Source organism: Sturnus vulgaris, chromosome 10 (assembly GCF_052056855.1).
Source record: "Sturnus vulgaris isolate bStuVul1 chromosome 10, bStuVul1.hap1, whole genome shotgun sequence".
Taxonomy (NCBI): domain Eukaryota; kingdom Metazoa; phylum Chordata; class Aves; order Passeriformes; family Sturnidae; genus Sturnus; species Sturnus vulgaris.
The window spans coordinates 13,447,769-13,466,559 of NC_142252.1; the positions used below are offsets into that span (position 1 = coordinate 13,447,769).

Genomic DNA, 18,791 nt, shown 5'->3' on the forward strand with positions numbered 1-18,791 from the left:
GATTGTGTGTTCTATCGTGTTCAGTTTTTCTGAATATACTTGATCCTTTTGCTGCTGTTACCAACTGATAAAAATTGATTGTAGCCGTAGCTTAAGTGCACTCGGTCACCAAAGGAGCTGAGAATAATTTTCTTCAGCTTCTAGTCTTTCTTAGTAAAGATGGACATGATACTTTTCAGCAAGAGAAGGAAGCTTATCCTGTTTTTTTTTTTAATGAACTGTGTTTTACGTCTATGTGATTTGAAGTAAGGGGCAGAGAAGCTCTGTAAGGAATAGAGTTAAATAGCATTTGGGTAAGGAATCTGCTGAGCTGAGGCTAATAGGTGAGAGACTACATAATAGCATGCTGAAAGGAAGATTACTTCCATAAGTCTGCCTGTGTGCTGGTGAAGTGAGATTATATTATTCTACTTGTAGTTATGAATGAAAAAAATCTGTTCTTCTCTGATCTTGCTTAGAAACTTTCTTTCCTTTAAGGTGAAAGTGTTCCTGTCACAAAGATTAATCTGCCAAATCCTTCGGAATATCCAAAAGCGGTGGGAGATGAGATCTACAGTCCCGAAGTGCACAAGCGGCACACGCTGTTCTGTGGAACCAATGTCATTCAGACCCGGTTCTACACTGGAGAGTTGGTCAAAGCTCTGGTAGTGAGAACAGGTATTGTTTGTTAAGTTTATCCATTGTTAATGTACTACTCCTTTTTGTAGCTGTGTGTCAACTGGCTGATACTGCTAAACTTAGCTAAAGAAATATACCCCAAATAGCTTGATAAAAGTCTTAAAACAATAATAAAACTAGATGGTGGTCTGAAGATTAACAGTTGACAAGCGAGAAAGTGAATCAGTCTTCAGCATCAACTTAAAAGTTACTTGAATATGTTTTCGTGTCCTTTAGAGATTTTTTTGGTAGTGTGTTGGTTAAACTGCATATTCCTCTTAGAAAAGGTTTGGGTGGATAGTGGAGAACAGCCGATTTTAGCAGAGTCATTCACAATGCCAAATGTTCTTCTGTATCTGTAGTTATTTCAAAATCCATAGCATTTACTTAAAAATTAGTTTGATCTATTTACAGAAATGCTAATTCTTACGTTAGAGATCTGGGGTTAAATAACACAGTCTATGAAAACCAATTGCACAAGCTAGTACAATTGTGGAATTCTGCTTTACAAAGATCTTCTTAAGAAAATTTCCACAAAATTAATAAATGCAAGCTATAATCCAAGGTACAATAGAATTAGGTAGAAGAGACAGGACTGCATTGACTAGACTGCTTCTTAAAGCAAGTTTTCCAACAAATAACTTCATCCTAATTAGTTGCTTCTTACTCTGGTGTATTATTTTCACCTGCTATTAGTCTGCTTTAACAGTAGAAGTTCTGACTTTTTGTTTTATTCTCTTTCATGAGGCTTTTATTAGTATTTATTTCAAAGAGATATTTTCCTTCCTTTGAACACATCTGCCCTTTGATAATAGCCATCTCATCTTGTTTTGTTTTTTAAATACATTTCATGTGCTCAGTCGGTGTGCAAGGTGAGCCCAAACAGCAACAGAAATGAACTGCTGAAGGCATGTTGCTTCTGCTCTGCAGGAAGGATAGTACTTTTTGTTTTGAAGTCTGATGCCATGGTCTATAACTCTTACAAGGAGCATTGCAATTGCTCCCAACATGCTGAGGCTGACTGCCCTGACATCAGAAGTTAGGTGTAAAATGTTCTTTGCCCATGGCAGGTCTGAGTTAGCTCCTGTTGTAAAGAGGATTAATTCAGCTCTGTGGGCTTTATTCAGGTTTTATGTATGGACAAATATGGTTTTCCTGCTGTGGCTATGTATAGCGACAAGCGAAGTGATGCAAAATGTTCTGTTTTCCGGTCTGGTTCACAGGAGCAGTTTTTAGGCAAGAGGGAATTTCCCTCAGGAAAGAGGGATAGATGTCACAGCACTTGTAGCTTCTTACTTCTAAGATGTTTGATGTTGTAAGAGCTAAAATAATTCTCACACAGTGAGAATCCTCTTATATAAGGGAGGGAAATGCCACAAAATTGAAATTACTTAAAAATCTAGTCCTTAAAAGATCTAGAAGAACAGAACTCAATATGGTTGTATGCAAAGGCATGTAGTCCTAATCTTGTCATAAACCAGGATGTAAGATTGATCTACTGGGACTATACTTACAGTACTCTTCAATTTAAAGCTTTAACATGTTCGATGTTACAGCTGAAATACACATAAAATGTATTCATTTCTTTCCTCCTAAAACTCAGTTGATGGGTGTCATTGTGGCTCCTATTTGTAATTGAAAAGAATTCAAAACTGGTTATTTTGCTTTAGAGAACAGAATTATCCACTAAAGTTATCTGTATATCCAATGTGTTCTAAAGACACCCCATTTTTGGGGTGTTCATTTATTGTTTTACTCTGATGTACTCTATCGTGTGTAGCTACAGAACCTTCTGCAAAACCATGAAAAAAAGTAGAACTTAGTTCTGTTTTTTTTTTTTTTTTTTGTTGACCACCATGTTGAATTACAAAGCATTCATTGCTAAATGCTCAAGTACGTACAGACATGGTGAACTTCTCTGAACAGGCCCATGGTTTGTATTCTGCAGCAGCAAATTCAAAGCCTGGAGGCTTCATGGCTTTTCATCTTGGGATGAGCTCATCCGCTTTGACTGATTCCATAGTTACTCTGTTTTGGTGGAATCCTGTTTGGCAAATGTCAGAGTGGAGGGCTCAGCCTTTGCTGTGGTGGCTTGCAGACTGAGAAGCTGTCAGGGAGCTGTCACTAATGCCAGAAGATCTGACATTGATGTTGAGGTTGTAGTAACAGACTTTGAAGTCTAATCAGATGGAAAATGTTTTGGGCACACCGAATTGGGCATTAATGTTGGCCTCTTTAAACGTCGAGGCAAAAGTTCAAGGAGGACCTTGGGATATCTGTTGGATGTTCAACTGTAAGACCTTTAGAAGGGTAGTCTCCCAGTTCAGTTGTCAAAATGCCATCAGGAGGTGCCTTTCTCCAGAAGATGATTCCCTGCACTGCAATTTTTTCTGCTTCTTTCATTCTGGCTCTCAAGGGACCTTATGAAGACTTGCTATTTAAGTATTTAATGCTGGACTCTGAGCAGCTTCATTTTCTTTTTTGCAAGGACTGGCTTAATTAGACAATAAATATACCCACTAGCTCTGCACTGTGAGGGACAAAATGTAGTACAATAAACTCTACCAGGCCAAACCATGTGAGAATTTGTTGCTGCTGCAGAGGAGGTGTTTATTTGCATCATCTGCATGTCCTTGCCATAGGAGAGAAGCCCTTTTGTATGATGTGCACATGTATTTTTAAAGCACCTTAATTGCAGTATTGCAAAACATCTGCTATGGATATTGAGAAACAGTTGTAATGAAATTAGTGGCTTAAGGGTTTTATTGTGGTTTTTAATATATTTTAATAGCTTTGCTTTTGTTTGTATTTTTAATAACTTATTCTTTTTTTATTTCTAGGCTTCAGTACTGCTAAAGGACAGCTTGTTCGTTCCATACTGTATCCAAAGCCAACTGATTTTAAGCTCTACAGAGATGCCTATTTGTTTCTCCTGTCTCTGGTGGTGGTGGCAGGCTTTGGGTTTCTTTACACAATTGTCAATAGCATCTTGAATGAGGTATGTTTTCATTTCTGGTCCAGAACTGCCTTATTTTAAAAAGGGGGGGACCATGACTTCCATCGCACTTCAGATGATGATTTAAAGTGAAAAATGTTTTGCTCTATTTTATATCAGGGAAATGGGACAAGGTTACTGAGAATAAAATTCAGCACAGAATCAAAATTTGAATATCTTACAGAGAAATTTGAGTTTACCGTGATTTCTTTTGACCTAATTACTAGATTTTTATCTTTGTTATACATAAGATTGCCATCTGACTTATGTGCAGTTGGAAGAAATAGGATACAGCACATCTAAAACATGCTGCAGGCAAAAAAAATCCTTACCCAGGAATAACCTGATAACTATTAAGTTTTTTGGTTTGTTTGTTTGTTTTTTCCTCTAAAAAAAAATTCATTATTCAGCTAATGTTTTAAAGTAATATATTTCCGGGGGGAAAAATGCATATTTGAAGTTGGGTTGTGGATAATTTAGGACCGGATTATTGTGGTTGCTGATGGTGGGTGAAGATTGTGCTAAATTTCTGGGCAATCCAGAACACACTGTACTGGGGAAAACAATTGTGTGGGTTTTGCTCTTGGTAACACATCAGTGGGACAGTGAATCTGTAAGCAGTGAGCTCTTGTTCATTAACTCTGACCTCTGTTGCAGGTTCCAGCTCGTACCATCATCATCGAGTCTCTTGACATTATCACTATCACGGTGCCTCCAGCACTCCCTGCTGCTATGACTGCTGGCATCGTTTATGCACAAAGAAGGTTGAAAAAAATTGGCATCTTCTGCATCAGCCCACAAAGGATAAATATTTGTGGCCAGCTGAATCTTGTGTGTTTTGATAAGGTTAGGTGAATTTTGAAAGCTTGCTACCTGGAAGGGCATTGTCTTAGAATAGGGAGTTTGTATAGACAAAAAGGAAAAACTCATTATTTTTCATGTAAGTTAGATCTTTTGTGATCTGTTAGCTTCCAGGTATTCAGTGTTTACTATCTGTTAACTCTCTTAATTTAATCTTCTCCAAAAAGTTGTAATTGAGCTGCTTTCTTATCTCAAAACTCCCAAGTCCCAACTTACTACTGGCATCTCAGAAATGTGAGAGTTGAGGCTTACTAAGAACTTTATTTAGCACACAAGCTGCTGACAAACTCAAGTGTGAAGTCAAGACCTTTTCTCATTTTCATTCATTTCAATGAAAAGCTGAGCGAGTGTATTTTACTATTTGTTAACCAGACAGGAGTGAAAAGACAGTAATGCTGTTAGCCTGAATTCTTTGCTGTTGCCTATTTCCTGGATAAAAATTATTCTCCTCCTTAGATTTTATCTCAAATAACAAGTATAATACTGACTGTATTATTTCAACTGTAAGTAAATTTCAGTTACTCTTTTAACTATATAAGATAGTACTAACGGTTTAGTACCCATTTTCCATTGTCCCCAGTCCCGGAATATTAAGATGATGTGCAATCATCTTTGGATTTTAAAGGTCTGTTTCATTTGTCCTGTCTCCAGTGAGGAGCATAACTGCTTTGAATGTTTTTGAAAGTTATTTAACAGGTTTAGAACTTAATTACTAGCAAAAAGCAAGGGAGATACTGTATTTTCTGTCCCGAAGTCTGGATTTGTATGTGAAAACAAAAGAAAATATATTGTTCACGTGTAATTTGCTTAAATAACTGTTAATTTTTGCTTTGCCAGAAGATAATTTGTTTCTGAAGGCTTTTTCTTCATGCCATGCTCCTTGGTCTCTTTTGCAGACTGGCACACTTACTGAGGATGGCTTGGATCTTTGGGGAATTCAGCGGGTGGAAAATGCTCGGTAAGGATGAGCTCGGAGCTGATAGCAAATGAGATACTCAGCTTCAGCAGAATAGGATAGAAAATTCAGTGTGAGCTCATATATGTTTACATTTCTGTAATGCACTGTAGGAGTGCCACTTAAACTGTGGTTTAGGTATAGTGGAAGTTACAACTTCACAGGAAAGCTGAGGTAGAATTTTGTTAGACTCTGAGAACTCATCACGGTCATGCTGCAAAACTATTGCAGATACTGTTTCATATTTCTTTAATCCTGTCCTCCTAAGTGGTGACTTTTCAGATTGCTAAAATGAATTATCTTAGCTAATTAAGTTAATTAAGTGATAAGAGGGCTTTGTATGAGATCAAACTAGACAGGGAAGGAATGAACACTGCGTGTTTGAAGGAGGAAAAAGTTGTGATAGTTTCTGAAGATTCCAGCTCAGTCTTAATTTGTTTTCTGTGATGTGTGAAAATACAAGTGAAGGGACTTGTGCAGTCAATTTTCTTCTGTTAATCTAAACAAACCTTTTGAAGTGGCTCATAATAAATAATTATAGTGCTAAGTATATTATTACTTCATTGTTTCAGTTTCCTTTTGCCGGAAGAGAGGGCTTGCAGTGAGAGCTTGCTGAAGTCAGAGTTTGTTGCTTGCATGGCAACTTGTCATTCTCTTACAAAAATTGAAGGGGTGCTTTCTGGGGATCCACTTGACTTGAAGATGTTTGAAGCAATAGGATGGGTAAGTGCCATTTTTTCCCCCTGAATATTGCATTATGAGCAAGTCAAAGTTAATGAATGTATAAATTAGTTGATTTTTTTCTTTTAAATACAGATTTTAGAGGAAGCAACTGAAGAGGAAACAGCCCTTCATAATCGAATCATGCCAACAGTGGTTCGACCTTCAAAACAACTTTCCCCAGAATCCAAGCAAGCAACAGATCAAGAAATGGTATAAAATCTCAAAACAATTGATTTGAGTTAAAGAAACACGTTTTACTGTATGCTGAGGTTCTGACTGATAAAATTGAAATGAGATCAGAACTGTGAGGGTTTTGATGGCAAAGACACAACAAACCTGTTTAAAGACTTGTTGAAGGTAGTGGTTCAGTATATGCCACTTTCAAGATGAGCAAACTGAGTGTCAGCATTATTACCTTTACAGACTGCTTATAAAGTACAATAATGCTTTTTGAGCGTAAGCCTTTTAATATTGGTAGTTACCAAATTCTTACTGTTTTAATGAAGTGCTTAGGTATGCTCACCTTGCTGTTCAGTTAAAACAATCATTTGTTAATGTCACTTTGTGGCGTGGAATTTTTGCCACTTTTATACCTTAGAGATAATATTAAGTGCTGAGTGGAAAAAGAAAATGTACTTAGCAGATTTAAGTTTCTTCTAGCTGTATTTTGAAGTATTTTTAAATATTTCACGAAGGGAAATTTTAAGCATGTGAATGTATAGCCAGATTATCACAGAGTAGGGTAGTGAGAGAGTATAACAAATGAGTGCATTTTTATGAGCTTTGTTTTGTAGTAGATAGAGATGTCTTTTGTTCAGAGCTCAGTGTACATGCACAGCAGTAATTACTGTGCAGTAGTTGACATCTGAACATTCTTGAAACTTACTACATTATTTTGGGGGGGGATATACTTAATAATCGTGGCCTCATTCTGAAACACCATAGTACTTTAGTCATTTACAAAGGCTAAACAGTTTGGACTGTTAAAGGTCTTGGAAATTCTAATTAGGAAATCAAGCTCTACAGTTCTACTGTGTCTCACTTAAAGTAAAGGATACTAAACAGATGCAGTATATTTATATTCAGCTTTTATGAAATCCACTGAAAATACAATATGACTTGATACCAAGAATGCTATGCAGATTCACTTACTGATTTGTGTTGAAATAGTTTGTAGCTGAAGAAATGCTTGGAGTGACTATATTTTTTTTTTTGTTGTTTTTCAGGAATTGTTTGAGCTGTCGGTAAGTATGCTTTTTTATTTAGCACATACCTATTTTTCTCAAGATGTATATGGACGTAACCTTTCTCTTCCTTCCTTCCTGTATGATACAGACTGGGTATGAAATTGGAATCGTGCGCCAGTTTCCATTTTCCTCAGTGTTGCAGCGCATGTGTGTAATAGCCAGGGTTCTGGGGGAAAAGAGAATGGATGCTTACATGAAAGGTGCCCCAGAAGTGATTGCCAGCTTGTGTAAGCAGGAAACAGGTAGAGGAACAAATTATTTTTATTTCTTCTATAGCTCAGCTGAAATATGAATATTTTAATAACTCAGAGCTTCATCTTTTTAAAGTTCCTGTTGACTTTGAGCGTGTCCTGGAAGAATACACTAAGCAGGGCTTCCGAGTTATTGCTCTTGCTCACAGAAAACTGGAGTCTAAGCTTACATGGCACAAAGTGCAGACGATTAGCAGGTAAGAGTGACTTCACTTTTTTAATGAGTAACAAACTTTAAAAGCTGCATGCTTTGAATTAATGCATAATGTGTATTTTTGTTTAAATCAATTACTACTCTTCTTCAGCTTTTTTCGGTCTTGGCATACATAGTTCTGTGCATTCTTTAATTGTGCCCTGGACATACAAGATAAGGAAGTTTTTTTTCTGCAATGAAGTGAATTCAGAGGATGAGCTTTAAGCTGGAAATGAACTGGAATATTATTTTCATTATGTTTAATTGACACAATTTTGGCAGAAAACCTCGTCTGATTTCTTTACTTGCACGTACTTACTTCATCTGTGTTTATTAAGGATAATGGCAAGTAGTGGAAATCCTCCCATGCATGTTTGATGCAGTTTCTTTGTCTCCAAAAGGCAGCGTGTCCATTTGTTCATTGCAGAGGTTTGGACAGTAGAAAGGTTACTTCCTTCGAAGAGTAATACCTCCTGTGAGTTATTTTTTGGCTGAGCCTAGTTTTGTGGATAAAGTCATCTTTCCACAGTGCTTGAATGTGTAGCACAGCTATGAAAATGCCAGCTTTGACTGTTCTTTTGTATTAGCCCTGTGTACAAGGTGAACATTTGGCAAAGCAGAGAAATGAGTTTTCTGGTTTCAGGTGTGAAAGTCTACAATAGCAGTAGAATACCCAAGACCTGTAAATACACTGACTTTTTTATGTAAACCAAAGTTAATTCATTTCTCTACCTAATTAACCAGTGCCTATTAGTCTCATATGCCTTTTTAAGAATGTGGTAGCTTTTATGTTAAGGTTCAGCTTATTTGGAAAACAGAGATGTGCACTCTAAGCATATCTTAATATTTGGGCTGTGAATGCAGTTAGTTTCAGAGCATGTTTTCTAGCTATAACTTATTTGAGACTGTAATTTCATTTAGAAAGCATTCTTGTGGAGGAAACTGAAAATTATGCTTGAAAGGAAACAACATTTTCTCACACTGGTTTTCAATTAAAACAAGGGAAATAAGTATAAATTTTTGTGATTATATCTTTCATGACATTTTTTATAAAGAAAATTACTTCATGGTTAAAAATACACATTCCTCTTTGATAAACAGAAAATCAGGCTTTTAAAGCTACACCTAATAATTGTAATTCTTTTAATCTTCTCTTCCTTCTTTCTTTTTCATCAGAGATGCTATTGAAAGCAACATGGATTTTATGGGGTTAATTATCATGCAAAACAAGTTAAAGCAAGAAACCCCTGCTGTACTTGAAGATTTGCATAAAGCCAACATTCGCACTGTCATGGTTACAGGTTAGCATGTAAACATTCATACTCAAAGATCCATCTCTTTTTGGTCTTGATTTAATTATGTGTATGAAGTCAAATTTTAGTGTCAGTGAGTTTACACTGTGTTTATAGCAACAGGGAAGTTCAGAAACTTGTGAAAATATTCAGACACCAGTTTTTTTTCTTTTTGGGTGCAAGTTGCTATGGTAAATCAGAAAAATCAGAAAAGGCTTTAATTCCACTTCATAGTTTCTTCTCCCTAGCTCCAAGTATAAGCTACTTGATACTGAATTGGAGGATGAAAACCCTTAGAAGTCTTCCAAATCAGGCGATGTGGAAGTCCTAGTCTAATTTTATGACTGAACTTGCTTTGAGCAGGAAGTTGGACTGCATGTCCTGAGGGTCCCTACCATTTTGATTTATACTATGAAAAGTCACTTTGTATTGGATTTTTTCTGGGAGAATGACTTCGTCCTTTAAGCATGCTAGATGTCTGTGCTGTGTTTTTCTGTACAATATGTGTTTTTAAAATCATATGTGTTGTGATTTTGGAATGTTTTGCTAGGCTATAACAATACAGCTCTGTTTGCATGTTCTGTGACTGTGTAAAAAGCAGTATTTTAAACGGCTGCCAGTTTTCTGCCTGTTTTTCCATATACACTAGGATTTGATCAATAAAAGATTTTTATAGCTCCAAGCAGCACACAGAATTTCTAAGGGAGGGGGTTTACCTGGTAGGCTATGGATGTTTTGCTCTGAGGTTGGCACTGCTGTGTGGGGCAGTCTGCCTCCTAGTTCTATACAGGGCTTGTTAGCTTTTCTCTTACAGAGAATATCAGTGTATGATCTTGATTATTTTCTGACTGAAACCCTTTTAAATGCAATTGTTTGACAGGGGATAACATGTTAACTGCTATCTCTGTGGCCAGAGACTGTGGAATGATTCTACCTCAGGATAAGGTCATTATTGCTGAAGCACTACCTCCAAAGGATGGGCAGGCTGCCAGGATCAACTGGCATTATGCAGATACCCTCGCAAAATGCACTAGTTCATCACCAGCCATAAACTCAGAGGTAATATGACCATATTGTGCCCTTAGAGTGTAAGCAGTTAGTTTTACTGTTCTTTTTTGTTATTCCATTAAATAGTAAATCTGCTGTTAAGTGTCAGTTCAGAATTTATATACTGGTTAACTTTCAGATCTTAAAATGCCAAAGACTAGTAAAGCAGCTGGGGGAGGTAGTTTTTCAACTGATATGACATATGACATTTCACTTGACAGGTTTTTTTCCCAACATTTCAATCTGTTAAAACTTCTCTAGCTGCTTGTAGTTGAAACATTAAACCACATTTTCTTAGTAATATGTGTTTTTATTGTATGAGGTTTTTTTTTCAAGTGATGTTCTTATAAACCTAGTCTTGTGTGGGATCTCTAGGAATACCCCTCTGCATATTGGCTTGGAATGGTGAGGTGTCTGTATAAATGCGTTACAGCTAGAGTATTAAATTACTTTTGATAGGATATTCCAGTTAAATTGGTCCATGAAAGCCTTGAGGATCTCCAGATGACAAAATACCATTTTGCAATGAATGGGAAGTCATTTGCAGTGATTTTGGAGCATTTTCAGGACCTGGTACCCAAGGTGAGCGTTTTACTTGAGTATGGGCACTTTGAACAGTGACCAGACTTTGCCCTGTGAGCATTAAAGCTCTTCTGTCTTGCAGCTCGTGCTACATGGCACTGTGTTTGCTCGCATGGCGCCTGATCAGAAAACTCAGTTGGTGGAAGCTTTACAAAACGTAGAGTAAGTATTTGCTTAAGTGTAGAAAGTGAGACAGTTGAATGTGTTTGGTGTGGTAGGAAACAAAAAGTGTGCATGCTGCTACTAGCTGTTTTGGCTAAAGAAAAATGCTGGGCTGATAGAACTCTTTGTGTTGATAGATCAGCCTATTAGCTGATCTAATAGAATGAGAGTAGTACCATCTGCTGGCTAGTTGGGAAAGTTTCAGACTTTTCATTAAGTTCTTGATAAGGAATGTGTGCATAAACTGACTAACATTTTATAAAAGCAGCTGCTTGGTTTATGAAACAAACCCATACTTCTGTGTATTACAGAAGTATTATCAGGGTGACTTCGTTCACATTGGTCAATATGTGACTGTTGGTGTCAGGCCTTGCAGCTCTACAAAATACTACAAAAGTGTCATTGCCTAGAGCAAAGATTCTTTAGACTACCTTGGGATGATACAGAGCGAATTAACTAATATTGCTTTGATTGACCTGTCATTGTCATGTTACTTTTCCATCTACTTCCTTATATGTAAAACAGCAGCAGTAATTGATTTCAGCATTAACGATCATCCATTGTATCCAAACCCTGAATAACTCAAAGTAATATAGAAGTAATTAATGAAATAACCTAAATGGACCATGGTTGGAGAATAGTCCAGAATGCTGATGTCTGTTTGGTTTTTATAGTTACTATGTGGGCATGTGTGGAGATGGAGCAAATGACTGTGGGGTAAGTATATTTTTATTTTCCATACAAAACCATTCAGTTAAATTCTACAGCTGAAGGCAAGTTCTAAAATGGTCTCTATTTCAATGTTACCTGGCAGGCACTAAAGAGGGCACACGGTGGTATATCTCTGTCTGAACTTGAGGCTTCTGTGGCATCACCATTTACTTCCAGGACACCCAGTATTTCCTGTGTGCCAAAGCTGATCAGGTAATGCCACTCACTGTGGACGTAAGTGTGTGTGTGTGAAACTGATTTTGCATTCTCTATTTTAGTATATATTTGATGCTGTAGGAAACCAGTGTGAGTTACAGAACAATCTGTATATTTTAGTGGTTCTGTTTCTTTACTGAGGATACAGAAAGATTGTAAAATCCTTTGTCCATGTAAAATTAATTTTTCAAAGCATGACCCAGCTTCTACACATTAGTCTTTAATTTTGTCTTAATGACTTTTAGTTTCCAAAAAGGCCATATGTAGTTGCAAGCAGTAAAAATCTTCAGATAATTGCTCAGCACCATACAAAGTAGAAGACAAATTTTCTAAATAGGGTTTGACCAATTTGTTGACTCTAAAATTGGAAGTTAGGTCAGCCAAAGAAGAATCTAGGGGTCTGTAGGGAACTAATGATGTAATGCATCATCAGAAACATTTCTGAAGTCAGCAGTTCTGTGGCTGACTGTGTGTTCATTTAATCCATGCAGTGAACTAATGCTTCATAGATGCCTGTGTAAAAAGACTTTCATTTTAAAACCTCTGTTGAAAAACCACATGAAGTCCAAAGAGGACTGAAGTTGGGTGGTAGCTGAGTTCAGAAGACATGCCTACAACTTTGTTGTTGGGGGAAATGTACTATTCTGACTCCTGTTTCTCTGCATGTCTGTAGCCTCATGTCCCTTAAAGGGTTTGCTGGTGTGTTTCATTGCAGCTAACATTTTGGTAGGCAGAACTTAACCACTTGCACGGAAAACTTTGTAGTTACATGATTGCATCTGTTTTTACAGGGAAGGTCGTGCTGCTTTAATAACTTCCTTCTGTGTGTTTAAATTCATGGCATTATACAGCATCATCCAGTACATCACTGTTACTTTGCTGTATTCTGTAAGTATTCTGTAAATACCTATGCAGTGTCAGCGTTATTCAGAGACTTGAAAGTTGATAGATATTAAATACAAATTATAGCCAGTCCCTTTGAGTACAACATATGCATTCAAAAATATATTTAGACTAAAAGTATTGTATTCATATTTTCGGGGGGTTTTTCACATTAACTGTACAAAATACATGGTAGTATCTGTTTAGAAAAGGCAATGGCTGTGAAAAGAGTCTCTGCAGTGTGAAGACCAAATAAGTATATATACAAAGCAAAAGTACAGGTTTCAGTTATTTGAAAACCTTCAGCATTTTGAAATAACCTTTTTTTTTTTTAAGGGCAACGCATTCCTTTTATGTTATAATTGAAAGAAACTGGAAGTACTGATTTGGGTGGGAGGGAAGCAAAGTGGAATATTTCTTGTTGATATGATTGGTTTCACATTAGTGGCATATGATAGAAATCCTGTATATTAACTTGTATTCTGAGCAAGTTAAAGGTGCAGAGTTTTAAAGGACCTTGGAGGTGGAAATTTTGACAGCTGTATGAGTATACAGTAAGGCCATGGTGTTTAAAGAATGCAGGCCTAAGCTGTTACTGCATTGATATGTAAGATTCAATAATATAGTTTTGATTACAAACAAATTTCAATTACAAATAGCTTGTCCATCTTGAAAAGGAAATAGTTTCATACCATGATACTTCAGGAATTGTTCTGTGAATTGTTGAGTATTCAGGACTCCTGCAGGTAAAGGAGGTCAATTTGACATGACGCTGTCTTGTTTATAGAGTGAAATTCAAAGAACTAATTCTATAAGAGTGTCAGTATAAATTTTTTTGTTTCGTTTGTGGTTTCTCTTCAGATCCTTAGCAATTTGGGAGATTTCCAGTTTCTCTTCATTGATTTGGCAATCATTTTGGTGGTTGTCTTCACTAGTAAGTACCGTACTAAATTATTATTATGGCTTCTGTGAACCACTTTTTGCTTGCTCAGATTTTCTTTAACATCTAATGGCATGTGGTTTTGAGAAAACACTGTGATATATAGTGAAGGTACTATGACTATTACATCTGTGCATTAAGAAACCCAAACCACCACTGTGTATTGAATTCGATTCATCTGCAGTTTGTGAAATGTCCTCTTATAAGAAGCAGGTTGTGGGCACAATCTTGGGGAACTAAGTCTTCACAGTACAGGAAGCTGGTTTTGAAATCGAAACAGGAGTTATTGCAATATCATCTTGCTCAAATATTTTGATGCCTTGTATTTTTACTTTGAACTTCTGTCCACAAAATGTTACACTCTAGGTATTGCCTAGTGAAACATTTGATTCCACATACGAGCCTAGCATTCAATTCACTAGCTAACAGTCGAATTCCATTTTCAAATTTAGTAAAAACATTTTAATTGAATCAATGGCAGTCCAGAATTAAGAAGGCAAGATGTAAGTCCTTTTGCCAGACAAAGGGAATTTGGCCAGACACTACTAATTCCGTAAGTCTCATGTCTGCTGCTGTCCCCTCCTATGCTGTGCTGCTGGGGAACCAGCCTGTAGAAGGCACTGTGGTGTTGTTCTAGGGCTCCGTGGTCTTTTCAAGGTGGTTTCACATTTGCAGTTCTAGACTAAATTTTAAAGTGATGTCATGAGCAAGCCATTCGAATCCCACAGAATGTGAACAGGATAACTCTTGAAAACCATAATGATGCAATGTGTAATTTGTTTTTTGTTTTCTTTGCAGTGAGTCTGAACCCTGCTTGGACAGAGCTTGTTGCACGAAGGCCTCCATCAGGTCTTATCTCAGGTCCACTTCTGTGTTCCGTGTTGTCTCAGATCATCATCTGCCTTGCTTTCCAAACCTTGGGGTTCATTTGGGTCAAACAGCAACCCTGGTATGAGCCTTGGACAGCAGACTCTGAGTAAGTGTTTCAGTGGCTCTGTGTAGGATACAGTAGTGATTGGAAGGCTATAGGCAATAATTGCTCTCTTTTTTCTTGACTCCCCCTTTGGCGACTTTGAAAATAAAGCTTGTGTTATGACAACTTGCTAGTCTGCTGATTTTTCTGTGAAAAGCCTGCTAATGTATTAGAGCTACCCAGTGACTGAAAAGCAAAATTGGGTCAGAGTCAGATGGTTTGGTCTAATGACTCTTCGACTCTGGGACAGTTGACGTAGAAATTTGAAATTTATGGTTAAGATCTGTTCTCTCTCTTTCATATTGTAAAGCTTTTCTTTCCTATTAGAGTAAATAAAATTCATGTTTCTGAAAATGAAGAGGTGTTTTAATTTTGTTTTTTAGATTGCAATGTTTCCATACCTGCCTCTGAAGTCTGTCTACAATGGTAGTTTTTAAACAGTTTATATAGAAAATTTACAAACTGGCAGCATAAAAGAACTCGAATCTCTGAATTCACAAAAATTGCTACCTCTCTGCCATAAGTTTTGAGTTATTTCTTACTACCTGTAGTATATTCTCAAGTTTAAGCTTTTTTACTACTGTAGCAATTTGTTCTGTCATTACTTTCATAAATAAGTGGGCCCTATTTGCCTCTCCTCCATAGCTCAGTGTTTACTGTTTTTTGTGTTGTAGTGCATGTAATGTGTTGGACGCCAAGAACACCAGCTCTGCACACCATGGGAATGAGACTATTCATGATGAACATTACATTAAAAATTATGAAAACACAACTTTGTTTTTTATATCCAGCTTTCAGTACCTCATAGTGGCAATTGTCTTTTCTAAAGGAAAGCCCTTTAGACAACCATGCTACAAAAATTGTAAGTCCTTTCTTAGTATATAGAGTTCCAAATAAAACTCCCTATTGACTGTGCACTTGTTGACAATTCTGTTGTGCCACTTCAGAAGTAATAGTGTTGCTAGGAGTTCATAGTGCAGTTATCCTCTCATAATCACAGCTAGAAATAAGGAAATATTAAATTGTATGGAGAAATTTGTGTTAATAGTTGCTTAATTTGTAGAAGTGTATGTGTATGTATATTTCAACTCCACAAGTGAGCCAGTGAGAAGGAGTCAGGCCTTCTCTCTCTTTATGGCTGTCAGTACAACTGGTATTGCCCAAATTTGCCTGGAAGGGGTTTAGAAGGAGAAGAGAGTTTGTTTCCAGGCAGTAATGAACTCTTGATGCATGTTAAAATTGTCTAAAACTCTTGATTGTGAGATGGTCCAATTAAAATTATTTTTTTTCTTCTTTTGCAGTTCTGTTTGTTTTATCTGTTATAGTTCTTTATGTCTTCATATTTTTCATCATGTTGCATCCTGTTGAACCTATTGATGAATTTCTTGAGGTGAGAGTCAGCAGATCTGAGGGTGCCAGCTTCCTGGGGGAACTGATGGGCTACCTTTGGGGCAAGCACAACCCCTGCAGAGCTTTGGCTTCACATCACTGAGTGGGGAAGGGAGAATTTACAATGCTGAGTGTGTTTTGAATGTGTGTTTACTTCACATGTGTGTTTCTAACCTCTGGCAACTTGTTTCCACAGCTTGTTTGTGTGCCACCTGAGTGGCGCCTAAGAATTGTCATCATCGTTATTCTAAATGCAGTTGTGTCCGTGCTGACGGAGGTAAGAAATCCACATGGAAAAAACGCTTCTCTTTTAAGTGTTTCTTTTTTCAGGGTGCACGTTAGTCTTTTATTTAGAAGGTTACTCTTCACAGCATGCCACTATGAGTGGCTGCTGTTTTCTTAAGTGTATTTCTACAAATGCCCCTGTAAACTAGATTTAATGTGTCAAGACTTTCTGTGTCTAAAGTGTAATTTTAAAATCTTTTTTATTAAAAAAATGGGGACAAGGAAGAAGTTGAAAGACTTAATAATTCAACTATTTAATATTAAAATACTCCATTTTTATTTCCTGTGTTACTTCAGAATAAAAACATACTAGAGAACTATCTAAAATCCTTAGGGGAGCCCCTCTTCCTTCATTTGGATCATACACAGAGCTTATTGTTCAGAATAATGCAGGTCTGTGTAACTCGATCGTCTGATATGATCCAAGTCCAGAAGTAGAGATGTTCATGCAAATCTGCTTTTTCCATCACTGAGCTTGTCTGAAGTCAGTCACTCTGGATGTTGACCTCTTCTGCTGTAATTCCAGAGTTAGTCTGTGCAGAAACCTTTCATCCAGGTGCCTTGTTTTTGTTTCCAAGAATCAAAGTTGGGCAGATAAATCTTCCAGAAGAAGTCCGGATTCACCGTCAGTTATTTATTCCTGTGGTTAGTTCTTCTCCCTGTTAACTGACGTGTCATTTCCAACCTGAATATATTTGGGTTTTGGTTGCAGTCATGAGTCATTTTTTTTCCTGCAAGATGATTCTTCAATCATCCAATATTATCTAGTGCTTGCACACTACAATTATCTGTTTTTACTGTGTAACATTTTCTACAGCTTCTGATCAGTATTTCCATTGCAATTTGAGGGATTGCTATCAGTGTAACCAGCATAATACTTGCTTGCATCATATAATTTTGGCCTCCAAAGAGTACTACACCGTTAATATTCTATCCAATTGACATGTTTTTTCCCTTTATTTGTGACCTAGTAAAAATTAACGCTAACAAAGGGTTTTTTTCAGATTCTTGAAACAAAATTATCAAGGCTTTGTGTTTAAAATGTTATTCCAAGTAGAATTTGCGAAATATGCTCTTAAGTTGCTGCCTACTGGAACATGGTTTTATGTTTTCACATGGCAGGTGACAACTTGTCTTTTCCAAAACATGTCAGTAGACACCAATTTTATTGGCCTCTTGTCTAGTTGTTCACAAGTTTATCCACTATTAAAGCTCCTGTGCCTTTCTTACGTTGTCCTTTTTGTACTCTAACTCTTCCTGTGATGATTTTCCTTTATGCCTTTGAATTCTTTTTCTTCTTGTATTGGTGAATGCTTAATAGTTTGGTTTGCTTCCTTTTATTTGTGAAAAGTCAAATTTTATGTATATTGCTGTTTTTACCACTGAAACAAAACAACTATTCTGAAGCTTCAGAATCATGGCTTTTCTGGTCTTCTGATAAATTTAAAACAAACCTTGTAGACAGAAATATTTTTTCCTATTCAATTTCAATTCAATTTCAATTTTCAGTCCAGTGATAAAGATTACTGAGAGAAATAAATTTATCATCTGCTTGAAAATTCCTTTGTTCTGCAGGTGATCTTGTAACTTTTATAGAATCTGGTGTTTCTCTTCTGGATGTGTAAGGGCTCCAGTAGAAAGCCTGTGCAGTGTGCCAATTTATGTATCAGCATGTGGCTCTCGAGAACAAATTGATTCTTTGGTTTAAATACGTATTCATAAAGTTCCACTTCTGGGCCTTATTGGTTGTCACATCAGCCTGAAAACTTGTGACTTTCTACTAAGCATCACCTAAGCAATGTAATTACCTTCACACCGTGTTCTTTCACCCACTGTTTCAAACCTCACCCCACTCTTTTTCCTATGCAGGTTTGAGTTAGCATTATTCTACACTTGAGTCATTTGACTTTCATTACCAAATCTGCAGGGATGATGTGTCACATTTCTTTTAAACAGACTTCCCTATTTATCTTGTTACCTGTACTTTAGTAATAAAACAGAAGTACCTACTTCTTGGCACTAATTGTTTGGGCTGTTATGCTTTGTCTTAAACCAAGTTTCTTCCACTTTTTAAGTGTAAGTTGAATGCTTTGTTATGGCAGATGAGTTGTTTTACTGTGCAGCAGGTGTCCCAACAGAACTGTTGTCTAGCAATCCTCAAATCCCAAACCTTGTTTTACAATGTACACTTCACCTTTCATAACTTCAGCCCACCTCTTGAGCTGCATTTGCCCAGTTCCAGCAGTGCTGCTCTGCACTCCCTAAAGCTTTGTCATGTGGTGCCAACTCCTTGGATCCAGTGTGCTCTGTAGAAATCCCAGGCTATTTCTTTCCTTCACTTCCGGTGTAGCTCATTATCTTTTTCTCCTTGTGTGCCTGGCTGGATTTTCTTCTCCCTATACTTGTCATTACAGACTTAGTGGGTGCCAC

The 18,791-nt window shown here is 37.0% G+C and overlaps 1 protein-coding gene across 1 annotated transcript in view; it reads left to right on the top strand.

Annotated features, from left to right (window-relative positions):
• ATP13A3 (ATPase 13A3) overlaps positions 1-18,791 on the top strand; it is a 57,045-nt gene that overhangs the window by 30,851 nt on the left and 7,403 nt on the right. Inside the window, exons 12-32 of the mRNA XM_088170882.1 lie at positions 478-657; positions 3,498-3,655; positions 4,310-4,498; positions 5,410-5,471; positions 6,041-6,191; positions 6,285-6,401; positions 7,418-7,435; positions 7,527-7,680; positions 7,766-7,886; positions 9,059-9,183; positions 10,055-10,233; positions 10,681-10,803; positions 10,886-10,965; positions 11,640-11,682; positions 11,780-11,889; positions 12,684-12,780; positions 13,636-13,708; positions 14,513-14,690; positions 15,362-15,549; positions 15,989-16,077; positions 16,273-16,353. Of these exons, the coding sequence (XP_088027008.1) occupies positions 478-657; positions 3,498-3,655; positions 4,310-4,498; positions 5,410-5,471; positions 6,041-6,191; positions 6,285-6,401; positions 7,418-7,435; positions 7,527-7,680; positions 7,766-7,886; positions 9,059-9,183; positions 10,055-10,233; positions 10,681-10,803; positions 10,886-10,965; positions 11,640-11,682; positions 11,780-11,889; positions 12,684-12,780; positions 13,636-13,708; positions 14,513-14,690; positions 15,362-15,549; positions 15,989-16,077; positions 16,273-16,353 (2,516 nt within the window). The remainder of the gene's footprint in view (positions 1-477; positions 658-3,497; positions 3,656-4,309; positions 4,499-5,409; positions 5,472-6,040; positions 6,192-6,284; positions 6,402-7,417; positions 7,436-7,526; positions 7,681-7,765; positions 7,887-9,058; positions 9,184-10,054; positions 10,234-10,680; positions 10,804-10,885; positions 10,966-11,639; positions 11,683-11,779; positions 11,890-12,683; positions 12,781-13,635; positions 13,709-14,512; positions 14,691-15,361; positions 15,550-15,988; positions 16,078-16,272; positions 16,354-18,791) is intronic.